This window comes from Leptidea sinapis, chromosome Z (assembly GCF_905404315.1).
Source record: "Leptidea sinapis chromosome Z, ilLepSina1.1, whole genome shotgun sequence".
NCBI lineage: Eukaryota > Metazoa > Arthropoda > Insecta > Lepidoptera > Pieridae > Leptidea > Leptidea sinapis.
In genome coordinates, this window is record NC_066312.1 from 10,535,479 (window position 1) to 10,556,517 (window position 21,039).

A 21,039-nucleotide genomic window follows, 5' to 3' on the forward strand; every position below is an offset into this window, starting at 1 on the left:
ACCAGCTCTCAGAAGCTCGGCTATAATTACCCGTTTAGTTTAGGGTAGCCTTAAACTATATAAAAGACGCTATAGCAACCAAAACATATAATAATAAACTAGCCTTTTCGGATTTTAATTAATTAATATTCTTATATTTTAACATACCTAACATAAATACAGATGCAGTAGAAGATATTATACATTACATCCAGTGTAGATCCATTTAAAAACTGGTAACATACATGTCCAATGTCTACCTACTAGATTTCTGTTTGTCATTTTAATGTTATAAGAAAAAATACAATAAATATCTAATGTACTTTATTTATAATGCTTTACATGATTATACAGATTGAAACTTAATGGCAACTGAAGACAATAAAAGTGCATGTGTAACAACTGAAAGCTTTTCTTTATAAAATTTATCATACTAATAAATGCTTCGAGATCCATTTGAGTAAAGAAACTTTTAAAGAGTGTTATTATATAAATTATATGGGTAAGCATGCATATGCAAGTTTTTACTATAATATAATATTAGCAATGCTTAGTCTGAGCCATCTTTTAGACATGCATATCAATTCAGAATACATAAGAGTATTAAAATATTAAATGTCTTAAAATCTAGGTAAGCATTTTTGAGATGGATTAAAATGGATGAAATTTAAATAAATAACATACTTTAAGACTTACATTACTGTCAAATAATATTCAACTATATGCAAAAATTTGTGCCTTCCATATTGTTATGATGCTTGTGATGGACAGAATTGCGACATTAAGTGTTACATTTGCCATTTTGTTACAAAACCCTAAAACCACCTTTGTTACATAAACTATAGAATCTACATTCAGATAACCTTGAAATATGTTTCTACTCCATAGTATCTCCATACTTGTTGGTCGGGCTCTGAGGGGAAGGTTGTGCCCTTGTCACAATTGGTGCTGTGTTTGGTTGGATTCTGAAAAAATATAAAAGTTATAGGTACAATGCCTAAGAATACTTGTATTGATTAGTTAAAATAAATATGTGTTAAACATTTATTAAGACCTTTGGTAGCCTCAAATACTTTTATAATACTACCTATCACAATTAGAGTAGTGGCACATATTTATTACAATACAAAACCATGAAATCTTCATCTAAGTCAACCACAATGATTAATCAAACTATGGAGATCAAATTTCATTTGGTTAGGTCTAAAATTATGTAGTCAAGAAAGTAATTTCTTGAACAACTTTAACTAAGGGCTCATGTGGCAGTGATATTATTTTCAAATTCAACACTATCAGCCTTACAAATAAACTTGGTATAAAGTTAGAAACATGAGAATAAACCAAAAATATGCAAAATGTTTATAAGTAGATACTCATATATTGCTTATGGTTGGTTTATTCAGACATATCCCATGTTTATTTGCAAGGCTGCTTGACATTTGGAAAACTCCAGAATTATCATTGTATTTGAGTGTTGTCAGAGATATAGTCAGTATTTTGCATATTCTCTAATCAGGTGAAACTTAAACCAAGTTTATTTGTATGGCCATAGGATTTTAGTATTAGTAGTATTACAATCATTCAAACAATGACAACATTAAGTCAGTATTAAACAAAAAATGGTATTTATGAATTTGCCGAAACCTATGCAGCTGCAAAAAATTTTTTTAATAGATTGCCCACCGGGTTGGTTATATAAAGAATAAATAGTTGCTCGCAAACTTCCCAAACCTTTTATTGTAAATACATTTTTATATATGTATAATATATATAGCAAAATAAAATTGATTTCCTCATTTTAATTTATCAACAATTTTCAATAACAAAATAAGTTGAGATGCTATAAAGAGTTGCATACTACATCAATTTAATATTTTTTTATAGTTTATAATATATTAATAAAAAAAATTGTGGTATAAAAATAGATTATGATTGATCAAGCCAGTTCTGAGGAGTAGAGCAACAAATATTGGGTCATGAGGATTTAATTCATGACATGAAAAAGAATTCTAACGGAATTAATTTGAGAAAATAAATGCCTTTTATGCCTTTTAATATGTATAGATATAATAATAATAATAATATGTAGTAGTATACAACACTTACTTGTATGGTTCCTGGCGTGATTCATTGTAATCCCCTCTATTCTTACGCCGTAACTCCTCATAGGAAAGCGTCTTTGATGGGGAATTTTCTGGACTGCCAGGTGCAGAACCTGAATAATTAATAATAGCTTGAAAAATTATCTGAGATAATATTTTTTTAAATAAATTGTTATTTTAATAAAAATCAAATGGTATAGTATTCACTGTATGGGCAGATAGCCTTACTTTCACAAAAGCATTCTGTAACAGTGACTGCATCACAAAACAAAGTATGGTGTAGTATGGGATGGATTGGAACATGGCTGACATCTGTGATATGAGGTGGAATATCGCATGAGCATGTAATTGTTAATATGTGAGTGCCTCAATAAGTTTTGAGATAAATAGATTAGTATTTAGCTTAGTAGGCAGCCAAAAGTCTGTCACATGAAAAAGAAATATTCTTCAGATTTCCGAGCTAGATTCCTCAATAAATTTTTAGATATTTGTCATTATAATTTATATGATTGCTTTATACACTTCAACCACATCTGATTAAGAAGTATTATCGCAATTCCCTGAATCACTTTGGTGCTCTAACACCAAAATATTAATGACAACAAACTAATATAATAAAATAATATTATTGAATTAGTCAATAATATTATTTTTTATATTTGTGTTTGATAGCTGTGTGTTAAATAAATATAATTTACACATACCAATGTCAGAGTCTGGAGGATGATATGAGTCCTCATTGAATAAAGGTCGGTCTGTGTCGAGGTTGAGAGAGCTGCCAGGTCCAGCATCTGAGTAAATATCTCCAGAAGATGCTCCAAACATAGATGCAGATGACTGATAACTTCTGCTTGGACTATCAAAACACATTTCAGAAAATGAAGAGTAATAAAGTATCTATTTCTTAATGACAAAAAGGGACTAGACAAGCAGGACATTCAGGTGATGGTAATTGATATGTTCTGTCCATAACAGTGCAGTGCAACTCAGGATTCTTGATAAACCCAAAAATTTTGAGACACACTACAACGTGCTTGTCACCTTGAGGCATAAGATATTAAGTCTCACTTGTCCAGTAATTTCACTAGTTAAGGCATCCTTCAGATCAAAACAGTTATGCTTACGCGTTACTGCTTCAAGGCAGAATTAGGCCTCATAAAGATAACACCTTTCTATAAAAGAACAGTGATGTAAAGTTTTATGATATCAAAAAAATTAAGCAATGATAATTTGGTTAGACAAAATTAGGTTGTGCAATTGTAAAATTTAATTAAATAAATGATAATAGAGTGTTTGCTTGGCTTCAACCCAATACAGCAAAAATTTTCAAGAATACTTAAGTTGTTGCACAATGTTATGTTTGTATAACATAACTTATTATTGATGTTTAATATTTCAGTAGAAAAAGTAACACATCTCACAGCATATATTATTAAGGGATGGATAAACATACAAATCTATGCTATTAAAGTGTATGCCTTTGCTCCAGAAATAGTTATTCAAGTTAATAAGGAATGTCTGGTGTATATAAACTTCCAACTTATATAATGTTGTTGTAACTACAACTAGAAATCATATTACCAATTTCTACAGGTACTTAGGTTAGTACCTAAGTACAATAAGCTAGGACAAAATTTAATTAACCTTTTTTTGTCTCTCAGTAATTGTCCAATGTAACTACCAGGAAGAGCCATGAGCTTCTCGGCACATGCTCGCTGGTAAGAAATCTTGCCCAGGAAGTACCCCACAATCACGGCTAGTGTTACTTTTGGAAAGGCGCCAAATCGAGGACTTGCTTTGAAATGACCTGTTAATCAGTAAATAAAGATATATTATTGCATAATGAGGTCATATTAATTGTAATTCCTTACCGTAAAAAAGGATTTATATGATAAACCTCACCTTTTTGTACACCCATGAAAGTCCCCAAACCTAACAGAGTACCTAGCGGCAACGAACGCTTGAAGAAACTTTCGTTGTTACATTGTTGAAGCACTTGTAATTCTTCCGGTGTAAACTTGTAGGCTCCCTAAAAATCTGATAATTAATAACAGCTGCATAAACATAATAGTATTTCTAAGTCACAACCTAGTACCTTTGTGTTGGAACTGCCTGGAGCAATTTCAGTTTGACCTCCGCCCTCATAGCCGAAAAGGTTTTGATCAGTCATTATTATAAACTGTTTTTTTTACCATAACATTCGTGCATATAAACAAATTATGCGCCTAGTCGCTTTCTTTAATTATTACACAACCGGTGGATTCCGAAACTGATATCATCAACATTCATCAATGCTTTCTTTTGACAAATCTTTAGAGTTTAATCTACTAAAGTGTTGACTTACGTCATGAGTGTTACTTATACACTGACACATTAAATGACGCGTCTGGCATGTCACATCGACGTTGAAGTATCTGATATAATCTTAGATTATTAACACTTAAAGAGGTAACAGTCCACCAATTATTGTCATAATATCTTTTCCGTGCAAATAAAAACCTGTTTTTATAGTTTTAAAAGAATTATCAGCAAAGTGGTTCATGAATCAATTTTGTCGATGGAACATCCAGACATGTCTTCTTAGGCCTATGTTCCACAAGAAGTCTCATATAATATTATAAAAGGCACGCCCGCCCGCCTTCACGTATCTCCGCTTCGTCGCGCCATAAAATTCTATAGATAAATGAGACATCTCCTGTCCTCTTCGATTGATCCATTTCCGAAGAAGATAAGCGGACAGGAGATGTGCAAATATCGAAATCTTATGGATTATTAAAATACATCTCCTCGTCGCTTTGATGGATACCGGGCCTTAGACGCATTTTTGTTACGCAGAAACGCACTCTCTGTTTACTTGGTTGCCACGGTTATCATCAACTTTCTTTCTCTGGTTAACGTTGCTCTGGACCTAATAATACAGAAAATTTTGTTTGTTGTTTGCTAGTGAGGAAACATAAACCAATGCAAACAAGTTTCTTTTAAAAACAAACATATATATTGGAATTGATATTGTGAAATATTATAAATTACAGTTCATTTTTTAGGAGGCGGCGGATATCTTTCTTGGTAATAATTCCGCATTACTTTCCCTAAGTGGCTGTTTGGTGGAAGCTCTCTCAATTTAAGTTCACATGATGACAAGTAAGACATCCGTCCAAAAATGTGACCCAACAATATCGCCGTCAAAACCTTAGGCACAGCTCCAAAATGTGGATTTCGCTTCAGGACCCCTAAAAGAAAACATTCACAGAAGTAAGTTTAGGCAGGAATGTTAACGACAAAACACACATACAGCTTAAGTTAATCGCCCGAATTTCGTATAATATCTTACTTCTATGAAGTTTTCGTGGCATTGTTATGGCAAAAGAGATGCTTTTTGTAACACTAGGTGACTAGATGTGCCAAACAGTTCTTTTCGCGCATAATTTCATTACATTTGTATTAAAGTACTTATTGTGGCTTAAGTACGAGATATAGGCAAATCGTATCCCGACTTTTTTAGATGATGTACAAAGGATTAATATATATTTTTCTATTTCTTCCGATTTACTTCACAAAAACCGATATTTAGGTCTAACTGAGAGGTATGGCACAATATAAAATACCCATTCTTGACAAATCTGGCACTCGTATAAAAAAATATTTCTAAATCTGAATCATCGATCTAGAGATATGCGCGTTCAAACAAACAAACAAACAAACAACAATGTATCCAGTTTCTAAATAGTAGCATAGTTTAGTAATTAAATAGTTTATACAAGCTACTAACCATATTTAACAGCAGCGTATGTGGCCGTAGCAAATAGTGTGCTAAGAGGGACACAGCGTTGGTAGAAACTCTCTTGGTCGCATTCTTCCAGCGCCTTAAGCTCTTCATTTGTGAACTCGTAGTATCTCTGCAAGGTACACGATGTTGAAAACATAGTTTCTTTAAAGAATATAAGTGATAAAATATGTACATGGCCCACCACGTGTTAAGCATGATCATCTACCGAAAACTAGACTCACAATCACGCTCAAAAATTATCTGAAGCAAAACTCTGCCTACGCATTTATTAGGCAGTGTTTTTGTTCAGTTGTGTTTCGACCGTGCTTTAAATACAACGCCACACAATCACAAAGTGTTCAGTGAAACACTGTCTTAAATAACAGCATATCCAAACTTAAAAAGGTTACGTATTCATAAGTGCTCCTTTAAATTAAGAAAATTGTATAGCTAACTTGATCTTTTTAATCATATTACATATTTAATTTTTAATTTTGCGGATAAAATAGCTGATGTCGCATTACTGATATCTGATGAACACTTGATAATACATAGTTCGTCTTCTAGCGCTACCTTGTATTGTTGGATATATTGCACTTATTTAACGACACGTGTTATCATAATATTAGGTACTTAGTTATATATAAGTACATATAAATTATTAAAATATTACGTCATTAAGCAGTAGGCAATATTGTTCCTGCGGTTTCTCTTTCGTATATTCTAATGCTTTGGGAAAAAACACATTTTTTTTCTAGAATTATGCTTATTTAAAAGGTAGTATATATATGTAGTATATAGTTCTGATATTATCATTACCAATGGGTGAGTAACGTTGCGTGTGGGTGGACATAAATCTTCAGTGCAGGGCTTATCTTCATGTTTTTTCCCACTCATAACGAATGAATTTACATCGTATTTGTTTAAACGGAAATTGTTAATATTTAATCATTATGTATTGAAAATAAAAAATAAACATAAATTAGGTACTGTTAATGGTGGCCATGGTCTGTCAGAGCTCACTTATTTTTTTGTTTATGGACAGTGTCGTTTAAACATCTGGCTGGGAGGTAGTATTTGAGAATTTTCTTGTCCAAATATAATGTTTAATCTGTAGCTATACTGCTGTTTACCTATTCAGTGATAAATTAATTTGATAGGCTCTGTCTGTATTACTTTTGACAAGTCATAAAATGGAGGTCTAACCTATATCAAGAATTTTTCATTTATTTTACAAAACCTGTTTTTCTTTTAGGTTATCGAGTATATTGAAAAAATATTTATATTCATATATTTCTTTTAGTGTATTTTGGTTTGAGTTGAAGGTCTTGTTACCAATGCTCTAAATATTTTTTTTTTTCGAGATGAGTAAAATACATTTACGTATTGAAGACCCCGAAACGGGGCCCATATGTCGGGCTCAGGTGTAAACACCCCCTACCGACTAAAAACCTCCTCTGTGCTGATAGCCCTGAAGGCTTTTACAGCGTAGCGGGCGGGGGCCTTGGAGGCCGAAAATGTAGCTCACAGGCGCGGGCGTCTCAGAAGGAGACTCGAACCTCGGACCGCCTGCTCACTAGGCTGGATGGAGAGAAGATCACTAACGATCTAATATATCTGTTAGACTCTAAATAAAGTCTAAGCTCTAAATAAATAAAACTAAAGTAAACGACTTTTGACGTTGACTTTTTTATTGTATTATTAGAGTATTATAATTATATTATGAGAGTCTAGGTCTACCTTACTACCAATCTTACTACCAATAGTCTAAACAATTTGTTATGTTTTTAAGTGATAACCCTCACTTCTAGGATTAATACACAAATAAAATTTGAAAACAAACATTTTATGATCGATGCGGGACTCGAACCCACGACCTCTGGCGTTCAGTGCCGGTGCTCTGCCAACTGAGCTAACCGTTCGAGTGATGTATCGTCATAGAATATTGTATGTTTTATTCCACTCTCAGGTTGTGGCTTCATCTAGGTACAGGATCTACTTTACAGTTGATAACCTGCTCAACCCCAATATTTGCATATTAGGAAATTGACTTGTGATGTTGCTCTTGTAAATCTAATCAATTTGTTATGTTTTTAAAGTGATAAGATAACCCTCACATCTGGGATTAATACACAAATAAAATTTGAAAACACTTTTATTTTGTCAAGAATTTTTTTCTTTCGGCACTGGTCGATAATTTTCCGAGAGAACCCTGCATGCTTTAGTACACGGTATCTCCAGTAATTTTGTCGACTTAACAATGCATGTTGGAGCAATTCCCCACAATGAATTGCTATTTTAGGTACCACATAATATAATCGTTTTTATTCAAAAAAATAGTGTAAGACAGCACACAACTTGTGAACAAGTAATCACCAGCATTCACGGGCTCCGGGCCTGAGTGTCAGTTTTTTTTAATGAAAATAAGGGACGAGACGAGTAGAACGTCCAGCTGATGATAATTGATACGCCCTGCCCATCACAATGCAGTGTCGTTCTTGAACAACCCAATAATTCTGAGCGGCACTACAATTGCGCTTGTCACCTTGTGACATAGGATGTTAAGTCTAATTTGCCAAGTAATTTCACTAGCTACGGCGCCGTCCAGACCGAAACACAGTAATGTTTACAAATTACTACCTTACGACAGATATAGCGCCGTTGTGGTACCCATATTCTAGCCGGCATCCTGTCCAAAGGAGCCTCCCACTGGTAAGCTGACCTACCTATACTCTGCGCCCAGTGAAGAAACAGGTGTTACTCTTGCAAATAATCTCAATATGTCTTCTTAATAAAAGCAGTGTAAAGTAACTCCAAGTTTAAAATTACTTCTCACGGTCATGTAATTACTAAGTACTGTCAAAGGTAAGATAAAGACAAACTGACATTGTTATAGTTAGCAGCCATGTTTAAATTAATTTATTGTAATAACACCGTAAAAGTCAGACATAAGTTTTGGGAAAACAGCAATCTCAATCAAATCTCTATAGCCAAACCAAATGCCGAGATATCTCCGATTTGTGGGTACTACAAGATCGCAAGCCGATTGAACTTCATAATTTTGTTCCGTCCTTTAGGTAGGCAATAGTAAATACATACGATATATACATATCACATAAGTGAATAAATAAAAACCACATGTATGATATTAAGACCGAGTGCGTTTAAATTAAATTAATTTTACTTCTCAGTAAGGCGGAAATATAATTATTTGCTCTGAATTGCGGCTTTCAAATAATGTTGAAGTGTACTGAAATCCTTCAAGAAGCTTTCAAAGGACAAAAGGAGAAAATATTTGCCTTGCATTCACGACAACTTTCAAGAACTTTCAAAGCTTTGGATTTTGTTAAGGGTAAAATTGTTTTACAATATTATCGACAGGAGCTGAGTTAACTAAGAATTAATTAAATTAAAATGAAGTTTACCTGTACTCTGATAATCAGAAAAGCTTTCTTATGATTATAGGTTGAGGCAAAACTTTCTTAGCATTTCATAATATGAATACAAGATATTTTTTAAGGTCTATTTAGATTATATAATTTATACGTCCAGATGGAGCCTCTTGCTTCTAGACCGCCGATGAAAACAGGCCAGGTTTATTAGTTTAGTGTACGTGACAAGCTACGTCTTACATTCGCGATATGTATGTCACTTGTGTAAGTGTGCGTGCATTGCTCGAAAAAAGAGGTTTTCTCAATTTATTTCGCCGTTTTGCAGTTGTTTATCTAGACGTATAAAAAATGAGATAAGCCTATTAGTTACAGTATATGCGTCATTTTTTTAATAAAAATAAGGGATGCGTCGAGCAGGACTTTCAGCTGATGGTAATTGATACGCCCTGCCCATTAAAATTTTAATTGAATTTGAAAAACCCAAAAATTCTGGGCGGCACTACAGTTGGACTGATCACCTGGAGACGTAAGATGTTAAGTCTCGTTTGCACATTTCACTAGCTACGGCGCCCTTCTGACCGAAACACATTAACGCTTCATGGCAGAAATAGGGGCCGTTGTGGTACCCATAATCTGGACGTTTCAAGTGGGTTAAAGTCGCGCCCATATGAGTCTGTTACAAACAAACATACATACAGGTGAAGCTAATAAAAAGCCTGTAAAAATAAGGGAGGTAAGGACGGAGGGCGAGAAAATTTGTATTTGTAGTGATTCTAACAAGAAAAATTCACAACGTTCGAGGAACTCTGTGTAAAACTCTTCGTTATCACTTATTTTTAACTTTTAACAAGCACTTTTGAAACTTCCAACAAATTCGCAATAACAGCAAGAGGAGCTATTGTATCAAAAAAGAAGTAAAACAACTTTTTCGTGAGATATTTTTCCAGGTTTCTTGTAAAGTCTGAGTCGACACTATATTTTCTTCTCTTTATATTTGAATAAGTAAGCCGAGCAACTGCTTGAAAAACGAAACAGAATTATTTAATATTTATTCGTTTCTGTATACAGAATTCACATAATATATTTACTGTATGACAGTAAGTAAAGCAAGAGGGACAAGAAGACCACAAATCTTAAAAAATGTCAGGGTAGTGAGGTTTTTCTTATTAAATATCAAATGCGAAGATAAATGGCTTTATTTTATTGTTTGGTATCGAATGACCCGCTCTGGTCACTTGGAAGAGTTGGAGTGTAAAGTAAGAACTTCTAAATATAGGTACTTTACGGACGTACGGTACTTCATTATACTAACTTGTGAGTCATTTTTTTCCACTAAAACGATCGGAAAAATACATATACCGTAAGATGCGGCGTGTTTCGGAGAAGGTTTTAGTATATAATTTATAGTGGATTTCATATCGGGGACTTTAAATTTTTTTTGACTAAATAATACCTATAGGTTTATTCGCTATACAAATTATTCAGTAAATAATATTTCATTACATAAGATAAGAGCACTCGCACCCGCATTGTTCATAAAATTTTGTTTATAGTTTTATCTGTGTAATCAATCCCAGAAGTGAGGGTTATCACTTCAAAAAAACATAACAAATTGTTTACATAAATATTATTTTGATGTTTTGTTCTGTTCTAGATTATTGTACTTCAGTTGTTTTCACAGCATCATGACGTACGGTACTTTACTGTGGGGACTAGATTAATATTATTTTATAGCAAAAGCAATGAAAGTACAATATTATATCTTTTTATTAAAACGATCGCAAAAAAAGATTGCTGGGAGAGTTTCCTGCGCCTCTTCTTCTCATCATCATTTGTTTCCGAAGCGGTAGTTTATAGAAATGACATCAAAAAGAATTCTAAAGGAATCAATTTTCGAAAAAATAAATGCCTTTTATGCCTGTTACTTAAAGCTTTATACTTTTGACAGTTCGCTGTAGGGATGGGGTAGTGTTTAATCGTTGGATATATTCGATCATTGAAGCCGCGTTGAATAATTGTCTTGGCCTGAGTTTGATAGTTCTGAAGTCTTAATATTTTTAATTTATGAAATGAAATGAAAATGAAATGAAGTATATCTTTATTGCACACCACAAAATAATTGAACATAACAAAAATCGAGACTACAAAAAGCAATAGGCGGCCTTATCGCTTAAGAGCGATTTCTACCAGGCATAATTTATATTAATATTAATAGAAATTATTATTTTTGTGTACGATAGCGCAATAAATGAATATTTTATTTAAATATATAAATGCTAGTATGAAATGAAATGAAATGAAATGAAATTTATTTGCAGGAAACATTGTACTTAAGGTGTTAACAATGTAATGGATAATCCAATATGTTTCGTCAATTGACATGCAAAATATGTTACAAAATTGTCTAAACACTAATCGTACTGTTATATTGAAACATGTCGGATTTCACAATGATATCAATAATATTTATAAAATGAAATTTTAATACTTATATAATATTATAATATGAGACGTAAATAACTTAATAATTCATTTAGTACCTATGTATAATATTCACAAATTCAATGTCATAAAAGTATATTAATTTACATATATTATTATCAAATAGACCAATTCATTTTGTATTGAAAAATTCATTTAAACTATAGAAGCACTTATTTGTTAACCACTGATGCAGTCTTCTTTTAAAAACTTTGAACGGTAAATCTTTCAATTCATTGGGCAATTTATTATATATTTTCACAGACATGCTGAAACAATTTCTACTAAAAGATGCAGTTCTACAGAAGGGCATTATGAGTTTATTTGGATACCTTGTATTTAAAACCTTCTGGCTTTTTTTTGTATAGAAATCACACATATGTTTTTGAACAAATAGGCTTATTTCATAAATGTATAGGCATGGCAGCGACAGAATTTTCAATTTTTTAAATAGCGGTCGACAAGAATCTAGGGGGCCGGCTCCACAAACCGCCCTGATACACTTCTTCTGTCCAATAAATAAATGCCCTATGCTCACCGAGTTGCCCCATATGACCAATCCATATCTTAAAGCTGAAACCACGAATGCATGATATGCCATTAGCGCTGTTTTTTCACCTATTGTTTTTGATACGCGTTTGAGGACAAATACATGTTGGTTAATTTTTTTGCTAATTTTGTCAACATGTGACTTGAAGGACAAATTGCTGTCTAAAGAAATACCAAGAAAATTGACAAGTTGTGCTTCTTTAATATTCTCATTATGATAATTAACATTAATATCTTTTCCTTTCCCATTCTTATTATAATACTGCATATACATTGTTTTTTTTATATTTACAGTCAGGTTATTTTCAGTAAGCCATTCAATTGTGTCCTTTATTGTTTTATTAATTTCTATATCATATGTCAATTCATTGTTACATTTAATTACAATAGAGATGTCATCAGCAAAAAGAGTACAGTTATTAGTAGTAATGCTAGGTAAGTCGTTTATGTAGATTATGAATAGAAGTGGACCCAATATACTTCCTTGTGGTACACCTTTTGTTTTAAGTCTAAGTTCTGATCGATAAGGTATTACTTCTTGTTTATTATTTAATTTAGTAATTTCAACGTATTGAGTACGGTTTGAAAGATAACTTTTAAGCCAGTCATTTGCTAGACCTCGAATACCATATTAAGCGCATTTATCAAATAGTTTTTCATGACAAACATATAAATATATGTCGAAATCTCTGATACATACGTATGTAATGTTATAATTACTACATGTATATGAATATAATATATACGGTACATACACGAAAATATTTTTTTTTATATTTTATTTTGTCTAGCTGTCTGTTTGCTCCGGCTAATCTCTGAAATGGCTCGACCGATTTGAACGATACTTTTCTTGGCAGGTGGCTGATGTAATAAAGACTAACTTAGGCCTAGGTTTATTTAAGAAAAAATCTTTTATTTTAGAAAAATAAAGTAATATTGCAATGTCCAAGAAACGGTGTAAACCTTAAAATAATTTATATGGCAAAACAAGGTTTGCCGGCTCAGCTAGTATATAATATAATAAACGAAGACAGTACTAGGTATATTGAAAACTTTTCTTAATCGTATACAAAGCTTAGATCATTTTAGACTGTGACAGCTGTGAAAACGTCGAAAATAATTGAATTTGAAACTATCATCTATTTTCGCGAGTGAAAGACGTAGCTTGTCACGCACACTAAACTAATATTCCTGGCCTGTTTTTATCCGTTGTCTGACAGCAAGAGACTCTATCTAGACATATAAATCATCTAAGATACAAAGCACTAACGGGGTGGTGCCAGAACTCATACTTGTTACAAAATGCCTGACTGACAGAAGGACGATTGGCTGACTGAAGCTTCAATTTTGATTCCCTTAAATTATATTTTTTAGAATAATAGTTGACAGTGTAGAGCTGACCTGCAATCAGTATAGTTAGTAATTTTTGTTTTGTCAATAAAGAACTTATGCATAACAATTATTTACATTACTTTTGATTTATTTCAAAATCGATTGTTGATAGCCTGTGGTTCTTCGTCATGCGTGGCACATCACTATACTCATGTAGTCATGTACAATACAAAATTATCTGTATGGCAGTTTGACTAAAAAAATACGTAACTTCATCGGTGTGAGTTGTCAAAAGTATGAAGCTTGTATTTAACAGACTAGAATTATATTTTTTAGACGACCTTTTTTACAATACCATAGTAATCAGTGACTAGAAAGTCATAAATTTATGATCAATTTTGATACCCGTCAATATGAGACAAATACTGTCAAATCGGAAAATCAAATTTTTTGTTAAGATTTTGTAAAGTATGGCAATATTTTTATTTAATACATCTTGTGCTTCTCCATCTTAGAATACCGTAAGAAATACTAGATTGAAAAAAAATAGATGATTTAAATTCTGGAATGGAATTGGCGCTGATCATAGCTCTCGCCTGTACTGCTGGTAGCGCAGAACGCTATGATGATTACTCCAGCGCACGTATGCCAGACTATCATATGCATAACGAAGATTCACGAGATGATTACTCAGAACGACCATCAGACATCTCAGCGCCACCTCTCGACTATTCATACGAAGATGAAAGAAGAGGTAATTCACTCAAATCACATTTTACAATTACTGCTTTTAACATATGTAGTGATTTTATTAAACAACCGAAATAATACTACGGTGTTTCCAGAAAGAGCTGCTCAGAATATAGAACACGAAAGAGAAGTCGGTGATGTATGGCATAAAGAGCGTAAGAAAAATAAACCAGTAGCATTTGTAGAAGATTATAATAGTCAAGATTTATATAAGTACTCCAATACGCCAGATGAAGAACACAAGTTATATGCTAGACGTCGAGACGATTCTAATAGACTGCACAATAGACGTAAGAAAATAGATACTAAAGATGAACTTTACTCTAAAAATAGCCGAAGTAGATTTATCGACGAAGATGTTCCCTATAATGACCATTTACAAGGAATCGAGGAGGACATGCTAGAAAACAAAAGGGATATTAAGGAAAAAAAGAAAACTGTGCACCGCCATAATATTGTAAATAATAGAAAAGTTAAACGACGAAAAACAAGGAACCGAGAGAATACCGATATACTTGATAGCGAGGACGTCTTGACTGCTGAAAAAGTATTTGATGTAGATGAGAGGGTAGACAATGAAAAGAGAAAATGGGACTTGGATGAGCCTCGAGCGCTACAACCAGCACAAGACGATGACATCCGTTTGAAACCAAATGAACGAAGAGCTGGTAAAGGTTACGCAGATTATGATCAATACAATGATATGAAAAGGGTCGAGAGAATCAAAAACAAAATGCCAGCGCTTCTTCATCGAACAACAGGTAACATATTATAAGCATTAATTATCATTCTATTCCCAGTTTAAGGTACATTATTCTAATAATACGGTAATGTTAAAATACATATTTAAAAAAAATGTTAATATAACGCGCGTTGTTTTAAATAATGTGAACAAAAATCGTTACCTGTTTTTAAGTTTATTTTGTGTAATGTGTGCGTCAAAAACTACTTGTAAATAATTGTTGTATTTGTGTGTGCCCAGTGAGAGAATTCATGGCTCCGAGCGCTCGACCAATTATTGACTGGCCGTTACGTCGGGCTAAACTTCCAGACGAACCAGAAGACTCTAATAATTACAGAAAAAATTTCCCAATAGATGCTTCAATTACTAAATCTTCTATTATTCCTAAAGTGTCGATATTTGGTAAAACAACAACTAACAATGGAGAGGTAATAATAACGAAAGGTATTGTTAGTGGGAGTTCTGAACTATCTTTAGCTGAGAAATCTAAGCTGTCAATTCTTAAAAAAGCACAGAGAAAAGAAATATTACCAAACGTTACGATAACGACAAAACCACCCGTACTTATGCTTGTTACGCAGCGCATGCAAACAATGGTGATGGTTGAGCCACCACAGTCAAAAGTAGAGCGTTTGAGACCACGAGAAATATCAGAAGACACACCTGAACGTATTGCCCGAGCTAAGAAGCTGATGCGACATAAGTTGCTCTCAAATGCAAAGAATATTCATGAGCTGATCAACAATTGGGACGATATGGTTTGCGACTACATCGATGTTTCTCTGTTGAATGAAGCTGCATGGATAAAAACTCCTTCCTTACTTCTTTTTTTTTCTTATTTAAGTTCTGCTTGGGTCTTTGACTGAGGAATTCATTTGTGTTATGTACCTTTTGTGATCACAATTTGAAATATAATTTTTTTTGTCAGCATTTTTTTTATTCAAATTCAAATATTTTTTATTCAAAATAGGACGAAAAATCACTTTTTGAAAGTCATAAACTACATGCCTCAGACCTGAGAAGAACGGGCCCAAGAAACTCAGCGGGCTTTTGAATAGCAAGTTCGATGAAGGTTTTAGTACATTAACGATATTTGGATTGATTTTTGATTTGATATTGTATATGGAGATGTCTGAAAAAATAAGCTATCTGGGAGCTTTCTACGAAAACGCACTGAAACCCTTTAAGATATGACAAAATAATGAATGGTGGTAAAGTTCGCGATGTCAAATATATATGTTAATGTAATATAAGGATAACATATATCTCGGAGATTTATTTGGATTTAAAATCGGGCGTCATGATGTTGGTATCCACCATGTTATTTAAGTCGATCAGTGCGCACAACCGGCGCGGGCGCTAGCTTGAAGACGAATGCGACTTCTCAATGAGCGCTCTACTGATGGACAACAATAACTAACTTCAATCACGTCACCGACATTGACGTACACAGTGACAACTTCAAACACACTTTGAAAGATGACATTCGCCATCAGTTCAGCCTAATACACAGAGTAGAATATAATCATACAGGCCATATTACTTTTATATTCTAATTCTCCGACATATACTACCTATCTATCAAGAAGATATTATCTTCTAAAAAAATGTTTATTATAAAGCTGTTTACACAATTACGATATTAATTCTTGTCATTTTATTACTACTTATAAACTAAAAAATTTCAGCTAGAATAAAATATAACAAAATCTTTTAGAGAAATAAATATATTCATATTATTGTTAAAATACAGAAACAAGTAATATTATGTAAGAAAATAACTTTCACATTTACGTATAACTTTCGTGTAAAAAACTTGTCGTTTGCCTGGCAAGCATCTTTAATTAATTTTGCGAGCATATTGGAGATATCCTCAATATGATTGCTCTTTCGTCTGATCATTAGATCAGTTCGCGAAGACGCAGTTGATACCAAGAATAAGCTGGGATTGTCCGCTGAAGCTGTAGAAGTGACGAACTTGGTTCTTGATTCTGAAAACGAAATCGACGAGAGCGATATTAAATATTAATTGTATAATAATTAGATTCTCTTTAAGAACAATACTTGAACAAAAATTATCTTGAACAATTGAGGTTGTCAGTTAACCTCAATTTTGTGCAATGCATTCACACTGACATAAAATAACATACAAATCGGGAGTCTAAGATAGCTTGCCACGCACACTACTACTGTATTTTTATTATTTATTACTGTAAACCTGGTCTGTTTTCATCGGTTGTATAGCAGCAAGAGGCCTCTATCTTGACCACAGATAATATAAAATCTTGACGTATAAATTCTAAGCAAATTATCTTGCCCCAAACTAGGATTAGCCTGTACTAAAGGTTGCAAGAAAGCGTTAAATTTAATACGAATTTCTTACTTAAACATATACAAATACAAATAAACATCCATGACTCTGAAACAAGTATCCATATTGATCAATAAATGAATTATGTAAATGTTTGCACCTACCGGTATTCGAACCCGGGACCTCAAGCTCAGTAGGCAAGGCACTAACTATTTTTTTGTTTAAAATATTTTTCTTAAAACCTTCATCTCTATCTATTCATTGAGGACTCTTCAAAATAATAACTGGATGAAGTGAGAAATAAGTAACAGAACGTAAGAAAACATTTTTTTGTTGTCTGTTTGTTGGTTTGTATGTTTGTGCTCTGAGCTCGTAGAAGCTATTTATTGCAATAAAAGTCGAATGAAATTGATAAATGTGAATAAATATTTCGCGTTTATATAATCAAAATCGAATCACAGATTCTTGAGGTATAATTTGTTTTAAATATAGTTACAAACTTCACTGGGTCATGTAATTTCAACTGCCAATATAATATATTATATGTCGTTGGTATGTTGTCAAAGCCGTGATATAATAACCCGGTAGATTGTCAATCGTCTTCATTTCTTACAATTTAACGGCCTGGTTTGTAGTGTACCCGTGTACACATTGTAATGTTATTGTAGTTTATGAGGCCGCCTCTGATTGGTCTGTTACTGGTATTTATTGTATAGTCACTATTTTGTAGTTATACATTAGTGTAATCAACTAATTGTTATCTAAGTGTATCAGCCTTTGTCCCAAAAACAAATTAAGACTGTTGACCACAACGCACGAGTAGAACGTAGCGTGCCGCGGCAGCGTTATATTTGATGATGTTCACCATCCTATCGTTTCGTTTCAGCTAGACGTTAAATTTTGGGACATCCTATATTATATTTATATATCTACATGTGGTTAGTATATACTAACCAGGGTAAAGACATCTCTACTCAATTATACTCTACAGACACAGACGGGCTGTTCGGGTTAAGTGGACTCAAGTCGACTGAGGTAGATTCCAGTGGGAGATTCGCTCACAGAGCATTGATGTATTTCATATTACTAACCTCGTCGTGATTAAATTCTCACTCTGTCATGTGAGAACACAACGTATTTATAAGAGGCACGGTATCCTATTCTCCCGTGAGAAGGTCTTACAGCATAGTTAAATGAGACAATCCAAAAATCGGTCAAGTTGTTAACTTACCAAGGTTGTTGAAGTGTGATATAAACACACTATAAACGCCTAAAATATATTTATAGCAAAAATGTCTTCTCATGTCTCATGTCATTCTATTTAGTATTTTTTCACCATTTCAACTATACACTTCAAATATTTTTACTCAGAATAGGATTTTAAATCACTTATTGAACGTCAAAAACTACCTATTCCACCACCCATTCGATATTCCATGCCTCAGATCTGAGAAGAGCGTCCGCAAGAAACTCAGTGGGCTTTTATTTTTAATTTAGTTACAATTTATGTATTATCGTACTAACTAAGTAATTTGCCAATCCTTCAATACAGTCACGGCTATAGATACAAATCCTTCAGAAAATTAATCTGGTAAAACAAATTGCTATTTCGTTTCATATTTACAGATGAGCGCGTGACACCGAGCAATCGATTTTGTAGTTTTTTTTTCTCAACAATTGTTGGAAAATGTTTTTATTCAAATAATCTTACTTAAGTGTCTAAAAAATGATATTCCCTATATAATGACCTAAATTTTATTACAAAATAATTATCAAGTATGGAGGTAGCTTGATATAAGTAATTAAAATAGAGTCACATTAAAACATAATTAACAATGAAAAATACTGTAATTTTAAAAATACTGTTTCTTTGTTTTGTGAATATTATAACTAGTTTTGAAAACAAGCTTTTGTTTCAAGTTTTACAAACAATTTACTGTTTCGTTTACTGTCCTATACTACAGTCTTCTTAATCGGTTCCCAATACTGTTGTAGAGTTGGCTGTGTCGACTGTTGCTCCGAGTATAGCGGAGCGAGAGATTGACGTGTTACTCAGGCAACGAAAGGACGTGCCTCCTGAGAACCAATATGGGAGACAAGCTCCACTCTTACCTACCTTTCCCTCGTCAGCAGTGGAACACAGTATGAACAATGCATGGAACCGCTTTATGCTCGCTAACTCTACCAAACGGACTGGAGTTTCTCTATATTATATAACTTTTTTAGTTATAATAAACAATTTACAAAGATAAATATAATTTATTTTTAGATTTTTGTTTATAACAAAGCTTTAAACTTTCAGGAACAAGATTATATGTAATGAATATAACATTTATTTACTGAATGTAGTGTTTTTATTATTATTATTGTTTTCTTGACTGACGGAGGTTCAAGAGTTGGTAGATTATTAGTTCAGAATTATTCTCTCTCGAAAAAAAAGATAGCAGAGATGCGTCGCCCAGGACTTTACAGTTCGAGATACATTTCGTAATAAGTTTGTGAAATTAGCGCACTTTGTGATACAGCGCCATCTGTCGTAGCGTATATTGTTCAGGAGGGACAAGCTAGAGTGCGTTACGTTTGTGAGTCTCGTGAGGAACTTGTGAGGGCGCGGGGCGGGGTTAGAGCCGCGGGGGCGGGGTGAGCCATGGCACTATTGCGGTAGTGTCGGACTGTTGAGCGGGTTGCGGTGCGGCGCTACTTTGTATTATTTGTTCGGCGCGCGTGCCGCGGGCCGTAGGTCGCTCGTGGTGTGTGTGCGACGTCACCCCGTCCCGTGTTGTCCAATCTCAAGTCGGTGCTAAGTGATTAGTATGAGTGACAGGGACAGGTCATCGCCCTCCCTTACGGACACCCCTCTCAAGACGTACATTGGCCGGCACGACGACGACTATCCCCTAATAAACGGAAACGGTAAGTGCTTAAGGGTTGTAGTTATAACAAATAGTTTCCACCGTCCACGGGCCGACGTTCGAAGCCGTCTTGTGATAAGGTGAACCCGGCGCGCTCGTCGTGATCGCTCGTGTCCTTGCGAGTTGCGCGAGCACTGGGCCACTGGGTCACAGTGCATGCTTCCGCATGGCAATCACTCGCATGATCAAGTCTCCCCACGCTCCCCAATGCCGCAGTGGAGCTGCTAAGACTTCGATCGACCGCACCGACTAACCCACACCGAATTTCAACACGCATCTACACAATGTCTTCAAAACTTACGCGTATAAGTTAAGTTTCTTCCACAGCCAATAAGAAAATATTATAACTAAGAAGTCGCCAAATTTTGGATAAATTCGGCGTTTCGTTGCGTATTCTCCTACAGCTGTTGCGAATCAATAACAAGCGACCGTTAGTATTCGATTTGATCAGGTTTTCCTGAGATTTTCATTAAAGCTGAGAATTTTTTACTTGTCAAATACGAGTTACGTTACGTTTTGACAATTAAATAACAATTAAAACCTAAACTAATGTCACAATTCAGTTACCGTGTCTTCATTTTATTTGTAGTTTTACAAAATTTTGAATAAACGACATTACAAATAAATTTATCAGTTACATTTTGCTTATAATTGAGTATAACTAATAAGTATTAAAAAGGGATCCATGCGACATTTTTTATATAATATGTTATTTAAGTTACG

At 33.8% G+C, this 21,039-nt stretch overlaps 4 protein-coding genes and 1 long non-coding RNA gene across 8 annotated transcripts in view; 2 read left to right on the forward strand and 3 right to left on the reverse strand.

The window, feature by feature from the left end:
- Nucleotides 1-288: 288 nt before the first annotated feature.
- On the reverse strand, nucleotides 289-4,393 carry LOC126979085 (OCIA domain-containing protein 1-like). Its single transcript, XM_050828291.1, has 6 exons — nucleotides 4,177-4,393; nucleotides 3,984-4,110; nucleotides 3,726-3,888; nucleotides 2,786-2,937; nucleotides 2,086-2,194; nucleotides 289-944 (listed from the first exon to the last, which is right to left on the reverse strand). Exons 1-6 carry the CDS (start codon nucleotides 4,249-4,251, stop codon nucleotides 857-859), a joined length of 714 nt encoding a protein of 237 aa, XP_050684248.1. The 5' UTR covers nucleotides 4,252-4,393; the 3' UTR covers nucleotides 289-856.
- A 121-nt stretch (nucleotides 4,394-4,514) lies between these two features.
- LOC126979098 (OCIA domain-containing protein 1-like) lies at nucleotides 4,515-6,878 on the reverse strand. The gene is made up of 3 exons (XM_050828312.1): nucleotides 6,667-6,878; nucleotides 5,851-5,977; nucleotides 4,515-5,311 (listed from the first exon to the last, which is right to left on the reverse strand). Exons 1-3 carry the CDS (start codon nucleotides 6,742-6,744, stop codon nucleotides 5,115-5,117), a joined length of 402 nt encoding a protein of 133 aa, XP_050684269.1. The 5' UTR covers nucleotides 6,745-6,878; the 3' UTR covers nucleotides 4,515-5,114.
- Nucleotides 6,879-14,013: 7,135 nt separating this feature from the next.
- LOC126979056 (uncharacterized) lies at nucleotides 14,014-16,008 on the forward strand. The gene is made up of 3 exons (XM_050828241.1): nucleotides 14,014-14,355; nucleotides 14,447-15,112; nucleotides 15,334-16,008. Exons 1-3 carry the CDS (start codon nucleotides 14,169-14,171, stop codon nucleotides 15,957-15,959), a joined length of 1,479 nt encoding a protein of 492 aa, XP_050684198.1. The 5' UTR covers nucleotides 14,014-14,168; the 3' UTR covers nucleotides 15,960-16,008.
- A 947-nt stretch (nucleotides 16,009-16,955) lies between these two features.
- LOC126979105 (uncharacterized) overlaps nucleotides 16,956-21,039 on the reverse strand; it is a 104,331-nt gene continuing 100,247 nt past the window's right edge. The window contains exon 3 of the long non-coding RNA XR_007732751.1: nucleotides 16,956-17,084. This is a non-coding gene — a long non-coding RNA (uncharacterized LOC126979105). The remainder of the gene's footprint in view (nucleotides 17,085-21,039) is intronic.
- The window catches only part of LOC126979075 (thyrotroph embryonic factor), a 192,414-nt gene continuing 191,436 nt past the window's right edge, over nucleotides 20,062-21,039 (forward strand). For all 4 annotated transcript variants that reach the window (XM_050828270.1, XM_050828271.1, XM_050828281.1 and 1 more), the window contains exon 1: nucleotides 20,062-20,317. In XM_050828270.1, the coding sequence (XP_050684227.1) occupies nucleotides 20,218-20,317 (100 nt within the window). In that variant the 5' untranslated portion in view covers nucleotides 20,062-20,217. The remainder of the gene's footprint in view (nucleotides 20,318-21,039) is intronic.

Coding starts and splice junctions, on each gene's coding strand:
- LOC126979085 (XM_050828291.1), bottom strand. CDS start 4,251: ATGACTGATCAAAACCTTTTCGGCTATGAGGGCGGAGGTCAAACTGAA. Junction 3,889..3,983: donor TTTCATGGGTGTACAAAAAG/GTGAGGTTTATC, acceptor ACTGATTAACAG/GTCATTTCAAAGCAAGTCCT. Junction 2,195..2,785: donor TCCTCCAGACTCTGACATTG/GTATGTGTAAAT, acceptor TTAATTATTCAG/GTTCTGCACCTGGCAGTCCA.
- LOC126979098 (XM_050828312.1), bottom strand. CDS start 6,744: ATGAGTGGGAAAAAACATGAAGATAAGCCCTGCACTGAAGATTTATGT. Junction 5,978..6,666: donor GCAACGTTACTCACCCATTG/GTAATGATAATA, acceptor TGTACCTTGCAG/AGATACTACGAGTTCACAAA. Junction 5,312..5,850: donor ATACGCTGCTGTTAAATATG/GTTAGTAGCTTG, acceptor GTTTTCTTTTAG/GGGTCCTGAAGCGAAATCCA.
- LOC126979056 (XM_050828241.1), top strand. CDS start 14,169: ATGGAATTGGCGCTGATCATAGCTCTCGCCTGTACTGCTGGTAGCGCA. Junction 14,356..14,446: donor ATACGAAGATGAAAGAAGAG/GTAATTCACTCA, acceptor CGGTGTTTCCAG/AAAGAGCTGCTCAGAATATA. Junction 15,113..15,333: donor GCTTCTTCATCGAACAACAG/GTAACATATTAT, acceptor GTGTGTGCCCAG/TGAGAGAATTCATGGCTCCG.